The 21,287-nt window shown below is 32.9% G+C and overlaps 1 protein-coding gene across 12 annotated transcripts in view; it reads right to left on the reverse strand.

Annotated features, from left to right (window-relative positions):
* Window positions 1-2,868: 2,868 nt before the first annotated feature.
* LOC148598314 (protein argonaute-2-like) overlaps window positions 2,869-21,287 on the reverse strand; it is a 67,809-nt gene continuing 49,390 nt past the window's right edge. For 8 of the 12 annotated variants that reach the window (XM_088562455.1, XM_088562447.1, XM_088562449.1 and 5 more), the window contains 8 exons: window positions 18,612-18,745; window positions 15,231-15,415; window positions 14,749-14,908; window positions 13,878-13,968; window positions 13,284-13,478; window positions 11,024-11,260; window positions 10,098-10,297; window positions 2,869-9,367 (listed from right to left, as the gene is read on the reverse strand). In XM_088562455.1, coding sequence (XP_088418581.1) covers window positions 9,259-9,367; window positions 10,098-10,297; window positions 11,024-11,260; window positions 13,284-13,478; window positions 13,878-13,968; window positions 14,749-14,908; window positions 15,231-15,415; window positions 18,612-18,745 — 1,311 coding nt within the window. In that variant the 3' untranslated portion in view covers window positions 2,869-9,258. Of the gene's footprint in view, window positions 9,368-10,097; window positions 10,298-11,023; window positions 11,261-13,283; window positions 13,479-13,877; window positions 13,969-14,748; window positions 14,909-15,230; window positions 15,416-18,611; window positions 18,746-18,780; window positions 18,915-21,287 lie in introns of all 12 variants that reach the window. The other 4 variants (XM_088562450.1, XM_088562453.1, XM_088562460.1 and 1 more) reach the window with 1 other exon arrangement.

Here is a 21,287-nt window from a genome sequence, read left to right on the forward strand (position 1 = left end):
CCAAGACAGCACGCGCAAAAAAAAACCGCTTGCACTATTTACGGGGACTCACATCATGTGCTCCTATATATCAAACGTATGACGAAGGATCGTAATGAAATCTGCAAAAAATCAACACTCGCAAACAATTGCGGGTTCGGGGTTGAACCCCTATCAAAAATGTTATTTTGTGATTTTCTTTAATAAGAATTGACCAATGATTACTTTGAATCCTTTTTTCTGAATCCGCCACTGAACCCAAATAAAAATAGAGATAATACCAGAAGGACTGTATGCATACGTTTTCAATTACGGAATTCAAATTGTCTAAAGTTTCATAACAAATCTGGTTTTAAGTACCATTCTGCTTAAGAATCGGGCACCTGGAGGAAGGGGGTATAGTATTTTTCTCAATTCGGTCCTCTTTCCTCAATATATCTAGAAAACGACATAACAAACACTTTGATGATTATTTCTGGAGGTGTAACTAACTGGATGATGCAATAAAACCTCATAGTTTTTACTCGGAAGTCATGTGACTTCTGAGTCTTAAAACCATCTGATGTCGATCAAAGGGACGTCCGGTTGATACTGCCTTAAAAGTACTTCCACAGCGAAAGAGATCTAGCGGATGAATGTTAAAATGTGTCAAATCGATAATTCCGTACATATACATTGCCCGTTTTTGCAATATACGATTCAAATTATTTATTTTCTATATATGATTGTCAAAGAAAAATTCAAATACATTTATAGAAGTTTGAACTATATTTTAAAAATGCTTTTCATATCCATATATATATGGATTCCACGTGAGTACATTTAAACCTAAAAATAGGTTGTCAAGATTACATATTGCGAAACAAAACAAAAACGAAGTGAAACGAAAAAAAAATGGAAACGAAATTTAAATGAAATTTTGAATGACCAGTATTGTGTGGATGTGTGGTTTTAGTATTGGTGAAAGCGCTGATCCCATTGTCAATAATTAATCTTTTTAGAAATACAGAAAGAACAAATTGACATCAGCGGATTATGATTAGCCTCTTTAAGTTTTTTTTTAAATACTTATAAATATCTCGTGACTTCCGAGGTTCAGCGCCATCGACTCTTTGATTTAATTCATGTGCCACCACAACTAATTCATATTTTGCCTGATTCTTAGACATAGAATCCAATAGTGGGATGGACTATTGCAAGTCGTTACACTTTTTGTTAATGAAACATTTATTTCTAATTTCAAAATATCTATTCAATGCAGAAGATGCAATACATATGCATTGCATTATTATCTTTACTACTGAGCATTGCATTACATATACTTGGGTCAAAAAGCCAAGATTGTGACTCCATTGTTTAAGAGTCTACGCCTTCCTGGGACAGCATGTGTTAATAAACTAAATAGATTGATATATCATCGTGTAGCCAAATGCCTCAGCTTTACAATAGTATCAAGAAAGTTGCGGCAACATTTAGGGTTTCGGAATAAAATGAAAAAATGTACCCCTACCCCACCAAAAAAAATCGCTTGAATTGACATATATTTCCATGTCAAAACCCCTCGAGTATTTATGCTTCAGTAAAAAATTGCTTATTTAGTATTTTCTGTTTAGTATTATCACAATTAATACTTCTGGGGTTCTTTTGATGACTTTTGGCGGTTTTCGTTGGCAGAATTTATCCACAATGCAAAAAATGGGATTTTCGATTTTTCCGTAAAAAGTCACATAAATTTGAAGTTATTAATCGACTAAAACTTCTAAAATTTGGTAACATTCGATAGATAATTTGATTTTCTACATAAATAAACTTCGAAAACTAATTTTCAAGAAATATTTTTCAAAAAATGTTAAAAATATTATCCCTACCCATAGAAACTAGTCTTAGTATCAAACAGAATTCTCATTCACAGCATAACGACACTGTAAAACTCGTATTGTAGGCATTCATAATTAAAATTAAGATGTACCCAACATATATGATCAATTCAGGCACTTAGATTTTCTATTTGGGATTACAATTATACTATGAAATCGTCTAAAGTGTGACTTGAAGTCGGATAAATAACAGTCTCTTTGCAAATGTCTGTTATAGGTTGAAAAAATAGGCACATACATAATTGGGACTGATACATTCCAACTAGCTGTAATAAGAAGTCACATGTTAACCCAATGAGGACTTCTGTAGGCCTTGTCATATACTAAGAACCACTTCAGCTATCGAATGTTAGTTTTCAAGTTACTTTGTACGTTTGTCCTGCTTTTAGAATTTTCGCCAAAATTTTATTGTGAATGGCCTAATATGCACAAGTTATATTTTACGATGTAAAGGAAATGTACTACAAAAGATAGTCTGGTTTGACCAAGGACGTCGGTAGTGTAACCGCAGGATCATCTATGCTACATGAAAGAAGCTTAAGAGAATCAAAACACTCTGATTAAATATGCTCATTTTACCTGATTGGGGAAACAACCAAACAACCCCAGTATCCTGTACTATTACAGAACTTGACTATGACTTGTTCAATACTTTTTTTTATTCTAGTTATAAGATCAGTTCTACATAATTATTACCAACTGTGAGCAATGCTTGTAAATTTGATATCCCCTGTCCCATTTGACAACATGCCCCTTTTTCCCTCATAATTGATTTCAATCAAAATCTGATAGTCTGAATCGCTCACTTGGAGGACTTGTAATCATGTGCTCATTATATTTGACCATTTAAAGCTAAATGGCCTCTGGCAGCCATCTTGTTTAATCTAGCAAAACCAAAATCGTTATCCGATGTTTATGTTGTCCATATCAGGTTCATATTCTGAAACACTTTCCCAAGCAAATTTAATAACAAAACTTTCATCCTACCCCATCCCAAAAGAAAAAAACTAACTTCTATACATAATATACATTTTATTAAAATTAAAATATCTATAGAATCTTTAAAAAGCAATATAGTTACCACAAATTTCACACTCAAGGTGGAGCAAGCTTTTCTTTACTCAAATATGTCTGTCAGTGACTTTCATTAAGAATAAGCCAACCTTTGTCAACTACTGTCTTGAGAACAATGGTTAAGTTGCAAAAAACTTATGTCGTGTCAATTAAGTTGTTGGTCACATGTTTAAGCTGAGATAAAACAAACAATAAAAATACATAAAATACAATACTACCACAATATTTCATCACAATAGTACATAACATTTGGTCATTCATTAAAGGGAGATAATTGTGTCACTACATTTTCAGGCATAATGCAGTTTCTTGTCTATAAGCAAGTAACATTCTGCATTATGTAATTCTAACAGCAATGAATAAAAAGAGGACCCTAAATTGTCCTTGTTAAGTTGAAGTTCTGTAAAAATCTCCTTTTTTTCATTAACGAAACCGAATTCTTTTAGTTTATGTTTTGAGAAATTACGTACCCTGCACCGATCCTTGTTCATAGTGTTCCAAAACGGATGATAAAATTGTTTCGATTTCCATCAATTGCAAATTTTTTTCTTCTGTTTTTCTTCTCTTTTTTTTAACACTGTGTTTCTAGTAATAAGAACTACCTGGCATGTTAAAATGCATTTTAAACATCCATGCCTGTTGTCATGCTCGCAATCTGCTGAATATTGAGGTGGACAAAAATTACAAATCCCTACCCAATTAAAATGAAATTTAGGAGTGCAAGATGTTGCTAATGAGGCAACTCAATGGTTCCATAGAATTGTGAAACTCTGAATAGCAATGGCTATCCTAGTTCTGAACATGGTTACTAGAAACACTATGTCTTTATAGCCTAACCAAAATTTGAAATTTTGTTCTTCCATGACTTTTACTCTGTTTACTGTGTTTGTTCAATATCTTTCGGAAATCATTATTAGATTGTTCTTAACTTTCTTATATTGATCCACTAGCTGGTTGTTCTAAATATTTGTCATAAAGATGATAGATATGTTCCTTCACGAATGACTTCCCTTTTCATGTCTTTCCTTACACAAGGAACTTCTCAACATGGTCAATCCATGTAAGTAAAATGTTCTTCAAAACAGTTTAAGCAATTGCTTTTGAGCCTTACAAATGAACTAAAGTACTTTCACTTTTTAAAGTAAAGCCCTACTTTTTGATTAATTAGATTTATAGAGATTTCTTTACAGATCTTTCAAATCAGATTCAAATTTTCCCTACAAAATGATTCATCTAAATGCATTTAATATTTTAGATCAGACTTTTAAACTCTTTATAGATCTAGGTTAAAATGAGAAAGAACTACATCAAGTTCAGCTTTAAACCCTGTTTAAACGAGATTCCGAATGGCAAGTTCATGTTTGCTGCTGAACTTTCACAAGTATGTGTTGCATGTCAAAAATAAATAATCACATTATTAATTATTGCAGGAAAGCCCACTCCCAATTACACAGATTTGTATAAAACCATCACAAGAATCAACATATTTATTGGGTCAAAGGTCACTTCTTTAGATTTGCCTAAAATACTGACTAAGCAATTCAAGTATTCAAGTAAAATGTACATTTTGGAGCTAAAATTATCCCATTCTTATCACAATTTCTATGTATAAGTGACAAATATCCCCAAAATATGCTGAACACTAGTAATAGCCAACTTAATCACAGCCTCAATCTGCAACTCTGCAGCTATAGTATCATATTACTTTCCAACAATTGTAAAAACAATGAAACAACAGAAAAAAATTAGGATTCTCACAACACTTCAGAAGATTAGCTTCTCTTGCTGTGCAGGATGAGAATAAAACATGATTACATCCAATGTACAAATGTTATATATCTATATACAAAGCACCCACACTATATATCAACAAGACTAATACAAAATATGCAAATTATCAACATGACTAATACAAAATATGCAAATTAGTTTCAATGAACCTGTTCTTCATGCTATTGCATCAATGGTAATACTCTAATCTGGCCATGTGAGTGGATATGTTACTAACTTGTGATATGCACCAGTCAGAGTATCCCACATTTGCATGTGACAAGTTCAATATTGGACACAAATTACCACATGATTTAAGGTTGGAACAGAAAGTTTGAAAATATTGATTTGGGGATTAACATGAAGGGACTTGTATGACCATTCTGGATTTCTACACTATTCTGTAACAGGATTATAGGTATGAAAAGCATGATTAAACAGCTACTTTTGCATTTCATATATACCTAAAGTTAGCTTTAACAATTAGTTTGACCTAAGAGTCTTAATACACAAATGGTAAAGATGTTGTAGAAATAATCTCACCAACTAATGCATGTATCTACACCCTGTTCCTAAAAGCAAAGCTGTAAATGTTAGGAAAAAATGTTATGGGATGTTTAATTTCAAACTTTCTGTTCTTGACACCCTTGGAATCTCATCGAAAGACTAGCACAAAAATTATCTTACATGTAGCATTGGGACAATTGGAATGGAAACCCGCCACAGCACCAGAGCTCGTCTTTGGCAAAAAATTCATTGTCATGATCATTTCATTTCATATTTCCGTAGAGGATAGGCAGGGTTTATGTTTAGCTTTTTTCTTTACCCCTGACTCCTGGTCAACCAATTTGGGAGTGTTAAACAATCATGTTTACAGGATCAGAAAATATCACCCCTCAGCTGTGCCTCTTCTTTTATCACAATTCAATACACCCTTACCAGTCCTACTTCACAGAGGTATTGAGCAAGTATTTGGAAATGTGTGCTCCATATTAGTCATGATTGATCAATAAAGTCAGAAAATAATAGAATCAAAACGTGAATAAACTTGCATTGCAAGAGGATTAAAATTGATAAAAATTTGATTTTTGGTACAATAATATTTCTTGAAATTTTCAAATGATTGCATACAATCACAAGCAATATGTAAACAATTAAATTTATGTTGGAATGACTTTGGATATCATGACTAGATAAATTATCTCCCTTTATGGCACTTAAGGAAGTAAAATTATAATACAAATTCCAAACCTGATTAAATAGGCTTTTAAAAAGCACTATTTGGCTTTCCCATATAAATATGCTATTCATCAAAAACTAAGGTTATGAAAATATAAAATTCAATAGCATTAATTCCCCGCTTCATAATTATATCTGGCCTGATTGAGTTCAAGTGATTTTTATTGCAAAAGCTTTTAATGCATGCATACATTTCGAGAAAAATGGTTAGGTTATCACATCTAAAGGAGCCCATTGAGTTTAAAATCGATCTAATGGGTCACTGATTGCTTTATCCAATTAAAAAAATATCTGTTTAATAATGACTAGTATTTAGCATTGCATATGAACAATGGAAGTCCTTCAAGATTAAACATGAATATGAGAACTGACCAAATTATACCTGAATTTAATTTTGAGTGAAAAAAATTCTTGCAAAAATTATAAGTTATAAAAGCTGAACCTATTTTGACAAAAGTTGGAAATAATATCAAGTGCAATCATGCTTTAGAATTATTTTTTTTTAATGAAAATAAGATATGAAGAAGGATTTTCAAATTAAAAAAAAAATCAATCTAGAAGTTCAATAAATGGGACTATAGGTGGGAAGACATAAGTTACCTCCCCTATAGGTGGTTCCTGCCTGGTGGATTGTGGGTTTTTATATGAGGTGGGACTAAATGTTAACAACAGAAAAAACACAAAAGTTTTGGTATGAATGATGGTTTCTAATTCACAATGGATTAAGTAAGGCCTGGTCAAAATATATTGAAGGTTATCATCAAGTCTCAAAAAGCATCTACAGTGGTGTAGAAAAAGTATTCAATATTTTTCTCTTTCACATTATGCCAATTTTTACAACTTGAAATTCACAAAAATATGTTTTCTAAAAACATTCATGGCAAGAAAATTAAGATACAGACCCAATTTTTTTTTTCTAGAAACAATAATTAACATTGTCATGGATAATAAATAAGCCACTTACAATATATTTCATCTACCAGTTAATTTCTGAAATTTCAGGTTTTAAAATTCTGCTTCCCTTTGAGGATTACAATTTGGTAAGAATTCTCTCCAGTTTAAAACTAAAATAATGCACAACAAAAGGTTTTTGATGTTTTTTTACAAAAGGAATTCTAGAATGGCATGGTGTTATTATTCAGTTTCTAGAAGGTTCTACAAGTTAAAAAAATCTAATGGTTTCATAATAGCATTTAAACTAAAAAACGATATGATCATAAAGACCCACTGCAACTTGATAAAATAGTTCTGTGTAACCACCAAAGCAATAAGTTATTTATGCCAAACTACGTTAACATTTCTTGGGTTTCTAAGTAAATACAATGAAAAGTAAAACACACATATTGATGATCACAAAGTCACAAAAATAAAAAGAAAAAGGAATGACTTTAAAACATTGATATGAATAAATTGTTACAAACCTATATATAGTTACAAACAGCTATAAGTTACCTTTCCAACTATAATTCTCAGTGAGCCAACTGTGTTAAATCAAAGGGACCACTGCAATCCCATGCTTTCAAGGAATAGTTGTACAGCTGAATTAATTATACTTTATATAGAGATCCAAGGGGAGGGCTCAGTATATCCCCCCCCCTCGATTTTTTCATCCTTTAAATTTTGGTTGTCACTGAATATCAATGAAGGCCATCTTTTAATGCAAATCATCGTCCCCCCTTTTTTAAATTTTTGGGTACACCAATGTAATTACATGTACATCAAAAAGCTTGCTTGAAACAAGAAATTGATTAAACTGAACATTAATGATTATACGTCTGGCCAAAATGTGCTATTTTTGTTCTAGTTCACAAGGACCTGTGTCAGGTGCCCTCTTATCAATGGTTGTACTTCTCTATCCTTATTCAAAGCTGTTAAAAAAAAACTTGTTCCACAAAAATCAATAAAATAGCTAAATAAATAAATTTGGTTATCTAAAAAAAAATTACATTTTTGTTTTCTACAAATCTATTCATTTGTTAAAGTATTCTGATGCTTTTCATGTCAGGAACTTATAGCTGTTTGTATATAAATGTAAACATATAAACAGATAAATTACTACATTATACAGTTTTTTTTCAGATTTATCAATAGTAAATATTGCTGTTACATTTGACATATACAGCACCAAATCTGTTTGCCCTCTTACTATTTCCAAGAGCAACCACTTAAATAATCACTGGGGAAATTGAACTTAAGACTGGACCCATCAACTAACATAATGAGTCAAAACAGAAACATAACCTGTTCAGAAATACTTTTTCCATTATTAAAAATTAAAAGTCTGAAAATTAAATAAAATTTCTGCAGTTAATATCTATTGATTGCTTCATGAATGCAGTGAGTGCATTGCCTAAAAGAGGCTTATATAACAATGCACACCTTGGACTTATGCAAATTATTTTACTAGACAATCCGCAAGTACAACAGTGGTCCAAATTAAATTCCATGAGTGGGAGGTCCTAAATTTTTCAATAAATTGTCAATGAAGGTCTTAAGACCTAAGTAAATGAAAATCTAAAGGTTCTGGGTCAGAAATTGAGTTTCCAAGACCTGGGAACACTAATAATTTGAATCCCTGTAAAATTCTTTAACTTGATTTTAATTAATACAAAGATTCTCTGCTTTACAAGATAAAAAACACCAAAAATTGACTCCACTGGTTTCCAAAAACAAAAGCAAAAGAGAAAAACTCATTCAGAGTTAAAAGGTAAAACAAACTTACATATTACACATTAAAACTTAAAAGTCAAACATCATTTGACTAGCAGGTAAGGCAATTCACAATTTTCCTCAATCTTTAATTCCGTGAAGAATCCTAGGAGGTCAATAGTTCAATTCATTGCAGTTCACAAGGCATTTCAAAGAAATAAATAAATAACTTAAATTGCATTCAACCTTCTATCTGATCCTCAAACGCTGTCAATTGTTTGGAGGTAATTCACAAAAACAAAAGCCAACAGTACTTGTACCATTCCGCAATTAACAACCACAAGTAACCAACGCTCGAGGAAGATTTCATACAACTTTCAGTAGGAAACTCAACCTTTATATATGATAATAATAAAAATAAATGTTTACACAAATAACACTATGTACATTCCCGGCCTGGTGTATATAAATAGTAACAATATATCATTATATTGTGGGGCTTTTTTGTTCAATTTCATCAGGTCTATAAATAGAAATTAATTTTTTCACCATGTTTATATATAGAAATTCCCGCCAATTTTTTCTCACAGCACTTTTTTGTCCTCAACAACAATAATTATACAACTGGGTTTGAGATCAAATGCCCGGCAAATTTCGATGACTTTGAGTTTTAAGCAAAGTACATGACTTTAGTTGTATCAGGATGAACGGTGACAGCTCTGGCCATAGCAGATGGAGTACGATCTTCACTATTGTCTGAGTGACGACTGCCTTCTCCACTGAAATATATAATTATACCTTTCTTCATTTCAATTCAGATATTAATCAATTTAATTTATTAGATTCATTTAAGGAGGTAGACCTAGAGGAAAGGACACAACCCTTACAAATCATTGGAATGTTTGTATTCACCATTTTACATCTATCTCATGTAGGCATCAAAGTAACTTGGACTGATTTCATTCTGTTTCAAAGGAAAGCTTGAAAGGCCTTGGTAAAACTGAATATGATACAAACATATCACTGATTTCAAGAATTATGTCCCTAATATTAGGTCTACTTCTTTAATTACAGCAAATAAGGACAAATTCAAGAAGTCAACAAATTAAAAGACAACTTCCATTAACATTTTTAAACTTCTGTCCACAGGGTAAAATCACTATTTCAAAGCTTCACACCTCTGCCACACTCCGTGCTAAACCCTACCCTTTATTAAAATTAGTACAGTACATTGAAAACAGCTTTTCTTTTTGCTGTGTGACTCACGATTTGAAATAGTTAGTGGTCAAGCCTTGTGATTTATTTCTCATCAAGCAGATCCCATAAGCTAGCTGAGTTAAATACAAAATATGGAAGCAATTGCTGTTATGAAGAGGCCATGCTAAAAGTTCCTCAAATTATGTTACAATAACATCTTTGACAATATTTTACAGCACATTAATTTGTGTTAAAGGTCTTAGAGCAAAAGTTTCACAGTTTTAATAATGACTGTAAACACTTGTGACTGACCTGTCATGTTCTTTTTCGACTAGATGATACCGAGCCCTGAAGGCCACAAGATGTGCATAATATGCTGGAGCGGGGATTGAGACACTTCTGGTGCACCTGACATAAGTATGGCATAGCTGGTAGGTCAACATCTGTAACTCATCAGCATTAAATCTGTTGTCATCCCAGAGAACGTGGTAATGGGATGGTCTGCTTGTACCCTGGAACAGAAACATCAATGTCAAAAATTGGATCTCCCAGTTGATTATAGTTACAGCAATTTGAACTAAACTGAAACCACTATCAATACAAATGAAGTATGCAATGTAAGGCAATCCACAAAAGTTTATGATACTCTAACAACTCATCTGAAGATATCTCTAAGTTAAGAAGTTTCAACTTAAAAAGAAATTCATAAAAAGAATTGTCATTACCAACTTTAATATTTATTACTTTTGTCACGAATTATGGTACGTTATTGGGTCATATTTCCATTACACCTTGGGTTAGTGTACACAGGTAAAACTCAATACACAAAATAGATGAGTGGGAATTACAAATAAAATCAGTATTGTGGCAAAATAAAGACCAACAGTAAATATTCTTTTACTGCATCAAATTTTAGCTGTAAAAGGTAGAAGATGAAGATGGTCTTCCTAAAACATTTACAATTTAACATTGGGCTGTTCAATGCTGGTGCCATGCTCATGTTAATTATCAAGCTTTTGACATTTTCAAGCTGAAAATTTTGGTTCATAGTCGAGATTTCATCTATAAGCATTTAAAAAATTTAGTCCCAAAAATCTGATTTACAGGCAAGTATATATGGTAATAGGGAGAGGATAACTGTGATTAAATTTGGACAAACAGATGGAAATGGGACAGAAGGATGGATAAAATGATTCCAATATACCACCCACTCACCATTGAGTAGATGAGCTACATACCTGAATTCCTGCATGACTGCAAAGGTAGAAGTCAAATTCTGTAGGATGGGTTATTCCAACGTCAACCGTTGTACCTGCTGGAATGTTTCCACTTCTACCAATCTGATCCTTTCTGTCAGCACAGAACAGTCTGGTGTGGTGGCGTTTCTGAACAACAATGAAAGTAATACCTGGCTGGTACCCAATCTCTAACCTCATACATGCTTCTCTCACTGCTCTCAGTTCATGGTATAGCACCTAATAACAAAGAAAAAAGTAAAGATTTTTGGCTAACAATTTAGCACAGTAAAACCTCCTCCTGGACTTGTTCAGTTGAGACAGATGTTCAGTTTACCAAGGTTAAAAAAAAACATTTAAATTGATGAAAAAGAACTTTGAAAAGTGTCTGGTTTAGACTGGTTTTTCCAGATAATTCTGTATTTGGTCTAGACAGTTTTCACTGTACTAATGTTTAAAGTGACATCATCTTTTATTGCCTAACGTATAAACCTATGCTTCAATGTCTGCTACGGCAACACCATGATAAACCTGAATCGCTCACATGGTTAAAGTTTGTCTTTCAATAGCAATAAATTTAACAAGGAGTTGACCAACAAGTCTGACCTCTATGTTCTATTTTTCATGACGTTGGCAATGTTCTTCAATGGATCAAAAATCCCCACATCAGTTCTATGTAGGATACCCCAAGGAACATTCATACCAAGTCTGATTCCAATTGGTGTCAGAAGAGAAGATTTTTGACAGAAATAACATTAAAAATAGCAAAAAAAAAACATTGAAAAAGGGCAATAAATCAAACGTGGCTTAACATATTAAAACGAAAATTTGAAGATAAATTTCATCGTGCTGAACACTTTAACTACAAAAAAATACCAGTTTCATATATTGTAAATTTCGATATGCTGTGCACGTGTTTCAAGGAGTAACCTCTCACTAGCAGCATTAAAATCAAATATGTAGGAAGATCATAATCAAAATATTAGTTGTATACAAGAAGTACTCATAACCAAATCTATCAAAAGAGGAAGCCAAATCCATCACAGAGAGGTTCTACCATATGCAATACAAGGAATGAAGCCTCAGTGTTTTACATATTTTTAAATTTGGAAGACTGCAAGATTTCATAAATAGGGTAGATAAAATGTGATATTATTCAGGGTCAGACAAGTCTGACTACTGGGTGGGTGAATACCCTCGACGGACGCCAAATGATGACAATAGCTCACATGGCCTACAGCCAGGTGAGCTAAAAACTGAAACTAGTTAACATAACATTCCCAGTGTAAAACAGGTGTAAAGAATGATTGATTGATTGCTTATTATTGAACATCCTAAGGCAGATATTTCACAAACCTGCAGCCACAAACCCACTGGTAAGGTGTCAAAATAAACAGACATTAAGAAAAATCTCAAGTAACTTAATTTCAATGCTTGTTCTGATGTGATTTGGACACTAAAATATTGATGGGTTTGTTATTACTTACAGTTATATAGTTAGTAATTGTGTGGACAATATCACAAAATGCGGACACCCAAAGGCTAATGATATGAACCATTGCCCAACCATTGATATTGCCCAAGCTGGAGGCGTAATGATATGAACCATTGCCCAACTGTTGAAACTGCCCAAGCTGGAGGCATAATGATATGAACCAAGGAAACTTATATTGCCCAAGCTAGAGGCATAATGATATGAACCAAGAAAACCGATATTGCCCAAGCTGGAGGCATAATGATATGAACCAAGAAAACCGATACTGCCCAAGCTGGAGGCATAATGATATGAACCAAGAAAACCGATATTGCCCAAGCTGGAGGCATAATGATATGAACCAAGAAAACTGATACTGCCCAAGCTGGAGGCGATGTGTAATATCAGTTTTCTTGTCCATATCTTGTGTGATATAGCCTCACCATCAATTAATATTCTGTTTATTGCATTAAAGAACCATACATTAATAATTCAAAGTCAGATGTGGTGATGCGTTCTTTATATGGGGAATAACTGGCGGTCGGAATTTTTGGTACTGACCATCAATATTAGATAATTGGACCTGTTACTTCCAATACTTCGGATTTCTTCATATTAGCTTATCAACATTTAACCAATTGGAAGTTAAAATTTATTAACTCATATTAAATAAAATGTATTATTAATCTAAAATATCTTTTGGAAAGTAACATTTCCATCAGACTTTGTGATAAATTGTAAAATAAAGGAAGAAAAACAAGAGCAGGTACATGAATGACCACTACATACTTGCTGAAATTGTCCTTCACTGACACCATCTCTGTAGAAAATAATTCTCGTTGGTTTGAAACGTGTTGCCTTGTAAAACTGGATGAGCAATTCTCGTACCATGGAAGACAACTCTTGAATGATTTCCTGCCTGTGCTGCTGAACTCGGACGGTAGCGGAGTATCGACTAGGATGGGCATCCATACTGGCTACAACCTATAAATAGATTTACAAAATCTATTAATAAACTATATTGTATAAATAAACAAAGAATTCTAATCCATACAAGGCAAGCATAGTTTCAATACTAGATTCTGAATAAAACTGATAATTTGAGTGGTAGTTATTTTGCAAATTCTTACAAATCAATAAAAACGAACCAAAAAACAATACCAATGGGTTATTGATGTAATCTTCCTCTGATATTCAACCGAAAAGTGCCTTGGGTTAAAAAAAAAGAGTTTAATCTTTTTCTGACATGTCATGTCTGTTTTATCATTGGCATTCCAGTAATTCTAATAAGAAAGTCTGGAAACATGTTCACAAAAGCATTTACAAAAGATAAACTAAGGGGAAGATAACTTTTATCAGCATTAGGGGAAGATTACTACTTACAGCAGCAATGGATGGTTTGCTGGCATCACCGGCTGGTGGATGTGTTACATCAGCACCAAGGAATATCACAGGCTCTCGGAACACTGCTGGTCTGAAACAAAAACAAGCATTATAAACCAAGGGAGTAAAATTCATCTCAGGGTAGAGTGAAGGTCATTGAACACTTTACTTTGAAGATTTTAATGTTTAAATAATAGAGAACAGAGTAGTTCACTAGACTTCAAGAGTGCCATCAAACTACTGAAAAGATCTGTGCACCAGTGAAACCAGGATCCATGGTACAGGTAATAGAATATTCTGAGATCTACTTAAAAACTTGGCTTGATCCAAGACTTCATCACAGGCACTGATGGACTCGTATGTACTGCCAAAATTGTATTTCCAAATGCACTCATTTCAACATGGCCAATAATTATTTTGAGCTTTATAGACAGATTGCTTAAATAATCAAAATAAGCAGCCCACGAAAATTAACCGTTTTATGCTAATTTGGTTATGATTAGAACAATCAATACTATTGTGGGGGGGGAAAACAGGTAATGGCCCACACCCTGATCTCGATTCCTGAGTAAAACTGTTTTCCACTCATGTCCCAGACACCCTGGTTGGGCATTGCTTGTGCTTTACTCTAGAAAAAGATACAGGTCCACGTAACCTTTCAAAACCATTTATCATATTGTTTCTTTAATTACTCTGATTTATGGAATGTTAAGCAAAAGCTTTGAGATAAACCTTACAAAGAAATAAGTTCTTCTTCCAGTAGAATCTAAGTAAAGGAGGGAGGTACACTGATTTTTCTCATCTTCAATTTGGTGGGATTTGGAAACATAGGTACTGGTGTTACAAAAGAAAAGCAAGTCATAAGTCTTACCTAATGCTTGGCAGCAGTATGTTGTTGATTCCACCGAGTTTGACATTGATTTTAAGACAGAGATTAGATAAAGTCTGTGGTGTGGTTTTATTGACATTCTTTGCCTGTACACACTGTGTAGCTAAACCAAACAAAATATCACCGACTCTTTTAACCTCAGCTGGAAAAGAACAATAATAGTATATGTGTTATGGAACAATGTGTTATAATTGACTTACCTGAGACAAGTGCAAAGTATAATATTTAAATGTGTTTGGTAATGTAAAATGAGACTTTTTGCAATATTTCCTAAATGAATTTTATTAATGAAAATTATTTTACTGGGTCTGAGTCACATGAAAATAATTCACATTTGGATCTAAAACTTCAAAAAACATAAAAGCAATGGACTAACAAATTTCTGAATTAACACTTATCAAACTAAATGTAAATAAAATGATTTTGGAAATGAAGTGTTTTGTCATATTTTTTCATAGCCATACCATAAACTGGAGTTTTGCCTGGAAGTACTACGACAATCAGCTGAAGGCCTTGGTAGGTGTTCTTTAGGTAACGAAACATTGGCTCCACTTGATCTGGTCCTGTAGCATATTTACAGAAACAAGGCTGGCCTAGAATGGGCATCCCAGCATCGTTGGATATTCTCTGCAGCTGCTGGGTGAAGTTTCTGAAATTTGCTGATACTAATAAGTTTAAGATAAACAAATCATTATCAACCACGGCTTTGGTGGTGTCTCACCATTTCAGCTTTCCACAGTGGATACAAATTTTTACTGGTTAACAAACAAAACATAAAGTTGTAAGCATTGTCGTATCAGGTTTATCCTCTCTAGTACTGGAAGTTGATATCAGACAGCAACCAAATAGAACTATGCCCTATCTATATAAAGCAACATACCAAATTAGAAATCAATTGATCCATTGGCAGTCAAGATAATTTGTGAAATTGAAGATAAAAATCAATTTTAAAAATTCAAAAATGTGTCCACTGTGGTTAGGTGAAAATGGCGCTTTCTTTCCACCATACTGTAGTGTACTTGATTGATACTGTGCTATCTGTTCAGAGCTGTGTTCTCATGGGTGGATAACAATTATAATTGCTGTTCTGTCTCTCTCCTATTCAGCATGAGGATGAAAAGCATGATTAATTTTGTATCAATGTTATTCGCTTCTTTCTACTTATGTAGAAAAGAATTTAAATTTTCATGATTCATGATTTCAGAATGGTTTCAGACAAAGAGAAACTTCCATTACTCAAATCAAGTGCAATTTGGGTGAGGAAAACTTGTTTATTATGTCCCACTTTCCCATTGGCAAGTAAAAAGCTTGAATTTTGAAAAGACTTAAGTTTAGACAGAAAACTTCAAATATGGTAAAGTTAGTTTGTATTTAGAGTTTTCTCATGCAAACCTTAAATTTTGAAAAATCCTAGAACACTGGTTAGAGTTCTAGGTGCCAGCCCTCATGGGTAAAGCCTAAAATCATATCATTTTGACCAACAAAAAAAAAACCTTAGTGAGCGCACTCACATACCCCACACATCCCAAAGTTGGATACTCAAGTAAATTGTTCGTAAGAGAAATACATGTAGAAGGACCCCAATAAAAAAGAGATTAAGAGTGTTTTTTCAGGCTTTAGACCTTTATCTTTTAACTACATTCTGTTACTCCAGACTGTGATTTCTTTTCAAGTTGTAGTTAATCCATAGTAAATATCATCATAGCGGAACAAACAGTACACTTGACCCTTAAATTATCTTGGTGAACTTACATTCCAAAATCATGTCATAATCTGCATGTGTTTAGAAAAAAAGTCTGGAAAAATGTTATTTTTGTGAATTTAGCTAAGTTCAAGGCCCGTAATTTCAGTAAAAATCATCGCAGCGGAACCAACTACAAACTTGTTCTGTAACTTATCATGGTGAACTTATATAATAAAATTCATGTCAATATCTGCAAGCATTTAGAAAAAAAGTCAGGGAAATCTGTTATTTCTGTGAATTTTGCTAAGTTCAAGACCTGTAATTTCAGTAAAAATCATCAGAGCAAAACAAAACCTACACTTGACCTGTAACTTACCATGGTGAACATATATATATTTAAAAATCATGTCAATATCTACAAGTGTTTAGAAAAAAAGTCAGGAAAACTTTTATTTCTGTGAATTTAGTAAAGTTCAAGGCCCCTAATTTCGGTAAAAATCATCAGAGCAGAACATAAATTAAACTTGACCTGTAACTTATCATGGTGAACTTATACCCCAAAAAACATGTCAATATCTGCAAGCATTTAGACCCAAAAGTCCGGAAAACGTTATTTTCTGTGAATTTTGCTAAGTTCAAGGCCCATAATTTCTGTAAAAATCAAAGCAGAACAAAACATAAATTTGACCTGTAACTTATCATGATAAACTTGTATACCAAAAATCATGTCCACATCAGCAAGCATGTAGAAGAAAGTCTGGAAAAATGTTATTTCTGTGAATTTTGCCAAGTTTAAGGCCTGTAATTTTGGGTACAAATCACCAGAGTGGAACAAAAGTTGAACTTGACCTTTAACTTATCATGTTGAACCTGCATATGAAAAATTATTTCAATATCTGCAAGCATTAAAAAAAAAAATTCTGCAAACTGAAGATGGACTGACAGACTGAAAAAAATTATGCCCATCACAACTTTGTTGCATGGGGTATAATTATTACCCCCTGTAAATATTTACACATCTGTTTAGACACACCATGTCAATACCTTTCTATACTATCACAGGTGAACAAATTTAAGACTATATGTTTTTCAATTTTTTTTTAACCTTGAATAAATTTGCATTATTTTTTGAAATCATATAATACAATTCAGTTAAAAATCAGCTTCACAAGGTTACATATCTCATGCTTATATATTAAGTGTAAATTTATGGTTGAAAGTATGACATGTAATTTTTTTGGCAGATATGTCAACTCAACATGCATGTATTTGAAAGTATTGATTTTCATAATTCCCTAAAAATGCATTTCTTTATAAATTTATTTTTATGGTAACCTTTTTTTTCCTCTCTTTTAGTCCCCAACAAAAAAGACATTTTTAAAACATAAAAAATAATACATTTTTATTTGCAGAATAACTCTGCATTGGGGCATCCAAAAGTGAGAAAAATAGGGAAAATGGTACTTTCACCCACGGAACAACTTCAAAAGTACTGTGGAGTTAAAATCTAAGTCTAGATTCTGAGTATTAAAACCCACCACAACATGTGAAAATATATGAAAATTTCAACATTGGAGCTTGTTTTATTGATTGATAGTCAAAAGAGAGCCTTTACCATAAAAGATAAGAAAAAAACAAAGCATCTTATGTTTCCTCATCAGTGAATTATCACCTTCCGAACAAATACTGTTGGCCAACATTTTAAAATGTTATCTTTCTTGTGTCTTGAATTAAAAAATATCAGAATTAGAAAAGGTTAGAATTGTTTATGTCGAGGGAAAACCCAAGCCATGCATCATTCACCAAGGCAATGTCTCCAGTGTAAAGAAAATCTGCATAATGTCCCCTTAAAATGTTCAAAAATATTGAATATTAGTTAACTAAAATACAGAAAGTTTTGATACAGATAGATTATCGAAACATTTTGGGAGAGTAAATCAGTAATCTTGCCAACTACAGCAACTTTGTTCTAAATTGAAGACGGACAAAAAGTGAAAAAGAGCTATATCCTTTCTAAGCAACAAGACTCCAAAATCATATAGAAAATGAAATATTGTTACAAAAACACCATGATATCCTGAAAATCAAGAGGTAAGAAGTACACCAGACACACTGCAGATTTGACATGCAGAAAAGTTGATGGTATTAGATAGTCTCTTACCTTAAGGCATCCTCACGAACTGTCCGCTGAGGAGCGAAACAAGCAATCGCCCAAACCTTAATCTCTATTCCATTGAAGAACTGCTTGCCCCTCATATCCCAGACGCCCTGGTTGGGGACTGCAGCTGATTTAATCTATAGTACAGAAAGGGGAGATAATTAATACATACCTCAACGCGTCTTCTCGCACAGTTCTCTGCGGGGCAAAACAGGCGATGGCCCACACCCTGATCTCGATTCCTGAGTAAAACTGTTTTCCCCTCATGTCCCAGACACCCTGGTTGGGCATTGCTTGTGCTTTACTCTAGAAAAAGACGCAGGTCCACGTAAAATTTCAAAACCAATTTTACAAACTGAATTATTTTTTAATAAAAAAAAGTACTTGAATTGACAAATTAAGATTTCATGTAAAAAAAATTTGACTGAAAGGGAACACTTCAACAAGCTACAAGGATACCAAAATCTTTGTTCAATCACAATAGTCCTGATAAAATTAATCAATTTCTACCATAAAATGTTTTTTAATTAACAGATCTATCACCATTAAATCATGTTAACAAAAATCTAAATTCAGAAACAAAACCTTAGCCTCTCAAACTTCTTATTAATTACAGCAGAAAATAGTAGGCACAATTAGCAATTTATTAGTTCGGCAATCTAAGATTGAAAAAAAAAATAATGTAAAAATTCTAAAAATAAAACCCTGTGAACAGATTAATTAGGTGAAAGAATAGCAAATGTCAATGGCAGTGTGATACACACTACAAAGATAGCAGAAACCAGGTGTTGGCCAGCACTGTAATGTCCCACTCGTGTACATACTAAAAACATTGTAAAACATTAATATTCCCCAATGATAGATACAACAGAGTTATCTCCCATCCACGCAGTTATCTACCCTTTCATATCATTTGCAGAGATATCTACCATGTCTTCATACATTTTCATCACAATTGTAGTTTTTTAACCTCTCACAGCATATTTTCATTACGTGTAATTGAAGTGAAACTTCTTCTAACATTTAATTAGCATTATTTGTCATCCGTGTTCACCCTTAATCTTCACAAAGGGTACCCAAGGGTTTGAAATGTAGACCAGTTGCCTGATACCCCATCTGTAATAATAACAAAGCGCTTGACAAACAACATTTGCTGCAGATGAAACAGAAACATGTTTTTTAACAAATAAGGCATATAGAGGGAGATAACTCATGACAGGGAATAAAAACATCAATATTTGATCAGACAGAATTCACTAGTAATAATCAATGGGATACTTCTTAGATATAAAGAAGGAAGATATGAGGTCCATAGTAAAACAATTAAAAATATTCTGAAGTCTGGAAACAGATATATGTCATGTTAGCTGTTAGAGAGATAAACAATAAAAGTAAAAGAATTTCAGACTTCAGAATTAGAAAGTTCAGTGGCATATTTAAATGGTACAAACAATTAGGGGAAATTTTGAACCCATTAAAAATATCTTGTAACATTTTTATTCTCCACACAGACAATGCAAGGGTTCAATTTTACTTTCAAGAGTGGTAGGTCCTGGCCTTCTTGCATTTTAAAGGTCCACTGTAAGAAAATGAAAGGTCCTTAATAAAAGTAAACATATATTGCATGTTCATACACAATTGAAATGATATTTCAAAGGTCCCACATTAAAAGTTAATGGTGCCAGACCTCAGACCAGTGCTAATTTGGAACTCCTGCAATGCCTATTTATCAACCCAATCAAAGTCCTCAAATGTAAATGTACATCCCTTGATAACCATTACTAGAGTTCTTATCTAATATGTACACTGAATAATAACATCAATATAATATCATGAAATATATCTTTAAATGCAAAGAAATTTGAATGATTTGACAGTGGTTGACCTTCAATACTAATTTACACCGAAGATAAATTGATTGGTTGTGGTTTTACCTCCTACTACATACAGTTCATCTATTTTAGGATGAGATTTAATCAATCCAAAAGACCATACTTAGTAAAAGTTCAAAATACTGCACCAGATTTTTATTGTGATTCCTCATAGAAAAAAGTCTGCAACCACTCAGATATATTCTGATTACCAAATATGTCAAAGGTAAAGCTAAATACTACTGAGTAATATATAAAAAGAATAATTTGTAAATGCCCATACTGTAGGCATGGGTACTTCTTAAACCGATCAAAGCCAAGGGAGACAATTGTTAAAACAGGTTTTTCTACATTGCCTTTAGTATCAGCCAATACAATCCCATTAAAGCAATTTCAAGGTTTTCAATATTCCCACTTATTGTTTTTGCATAAAACCAAAAAGATAAATGTAAAGAATAGCTGTAGTTTCTGCAATGTACATTGTACATTAACTGATAATGAATTGTGTTATTTGGTTATTTACAATTTTGAACTGGATCCCAGAAATTGTTTTAGAGCTGTGTTTTTAGTTTTTGTTTCTTGGTACATTAGAAAATGAAGACTGATTTGCAATCAATGGAATTTAGAATTAAGAAAATTACAATCACCTTCATAAACTAAGGCTACAAATTGAACTGATACACAATAAGAGGCTTTGGCATGTTTACTACCATAAGAAGTAAGATAAGAAAGTCAACCGCTGTCATGAAAATCCCACTGGCGACATTAAAATACAATCTTTTTCTTTTTAGCAATACAGAACACATGT

This window comes from Perna viridis, chromosome 14, assembly GCF_037379345.1.
Source record: "Perna viridis isolate PV_CMFRI_1.1 ecotype Kerala chromosome 14, ASM3737934v1, whole genome shotgun sequence".
NCBI lineage: Eukaryota > Metazoa > Mollusca > Bivalvia > Mytilida > Mytilidae > Perna > Perna viridis.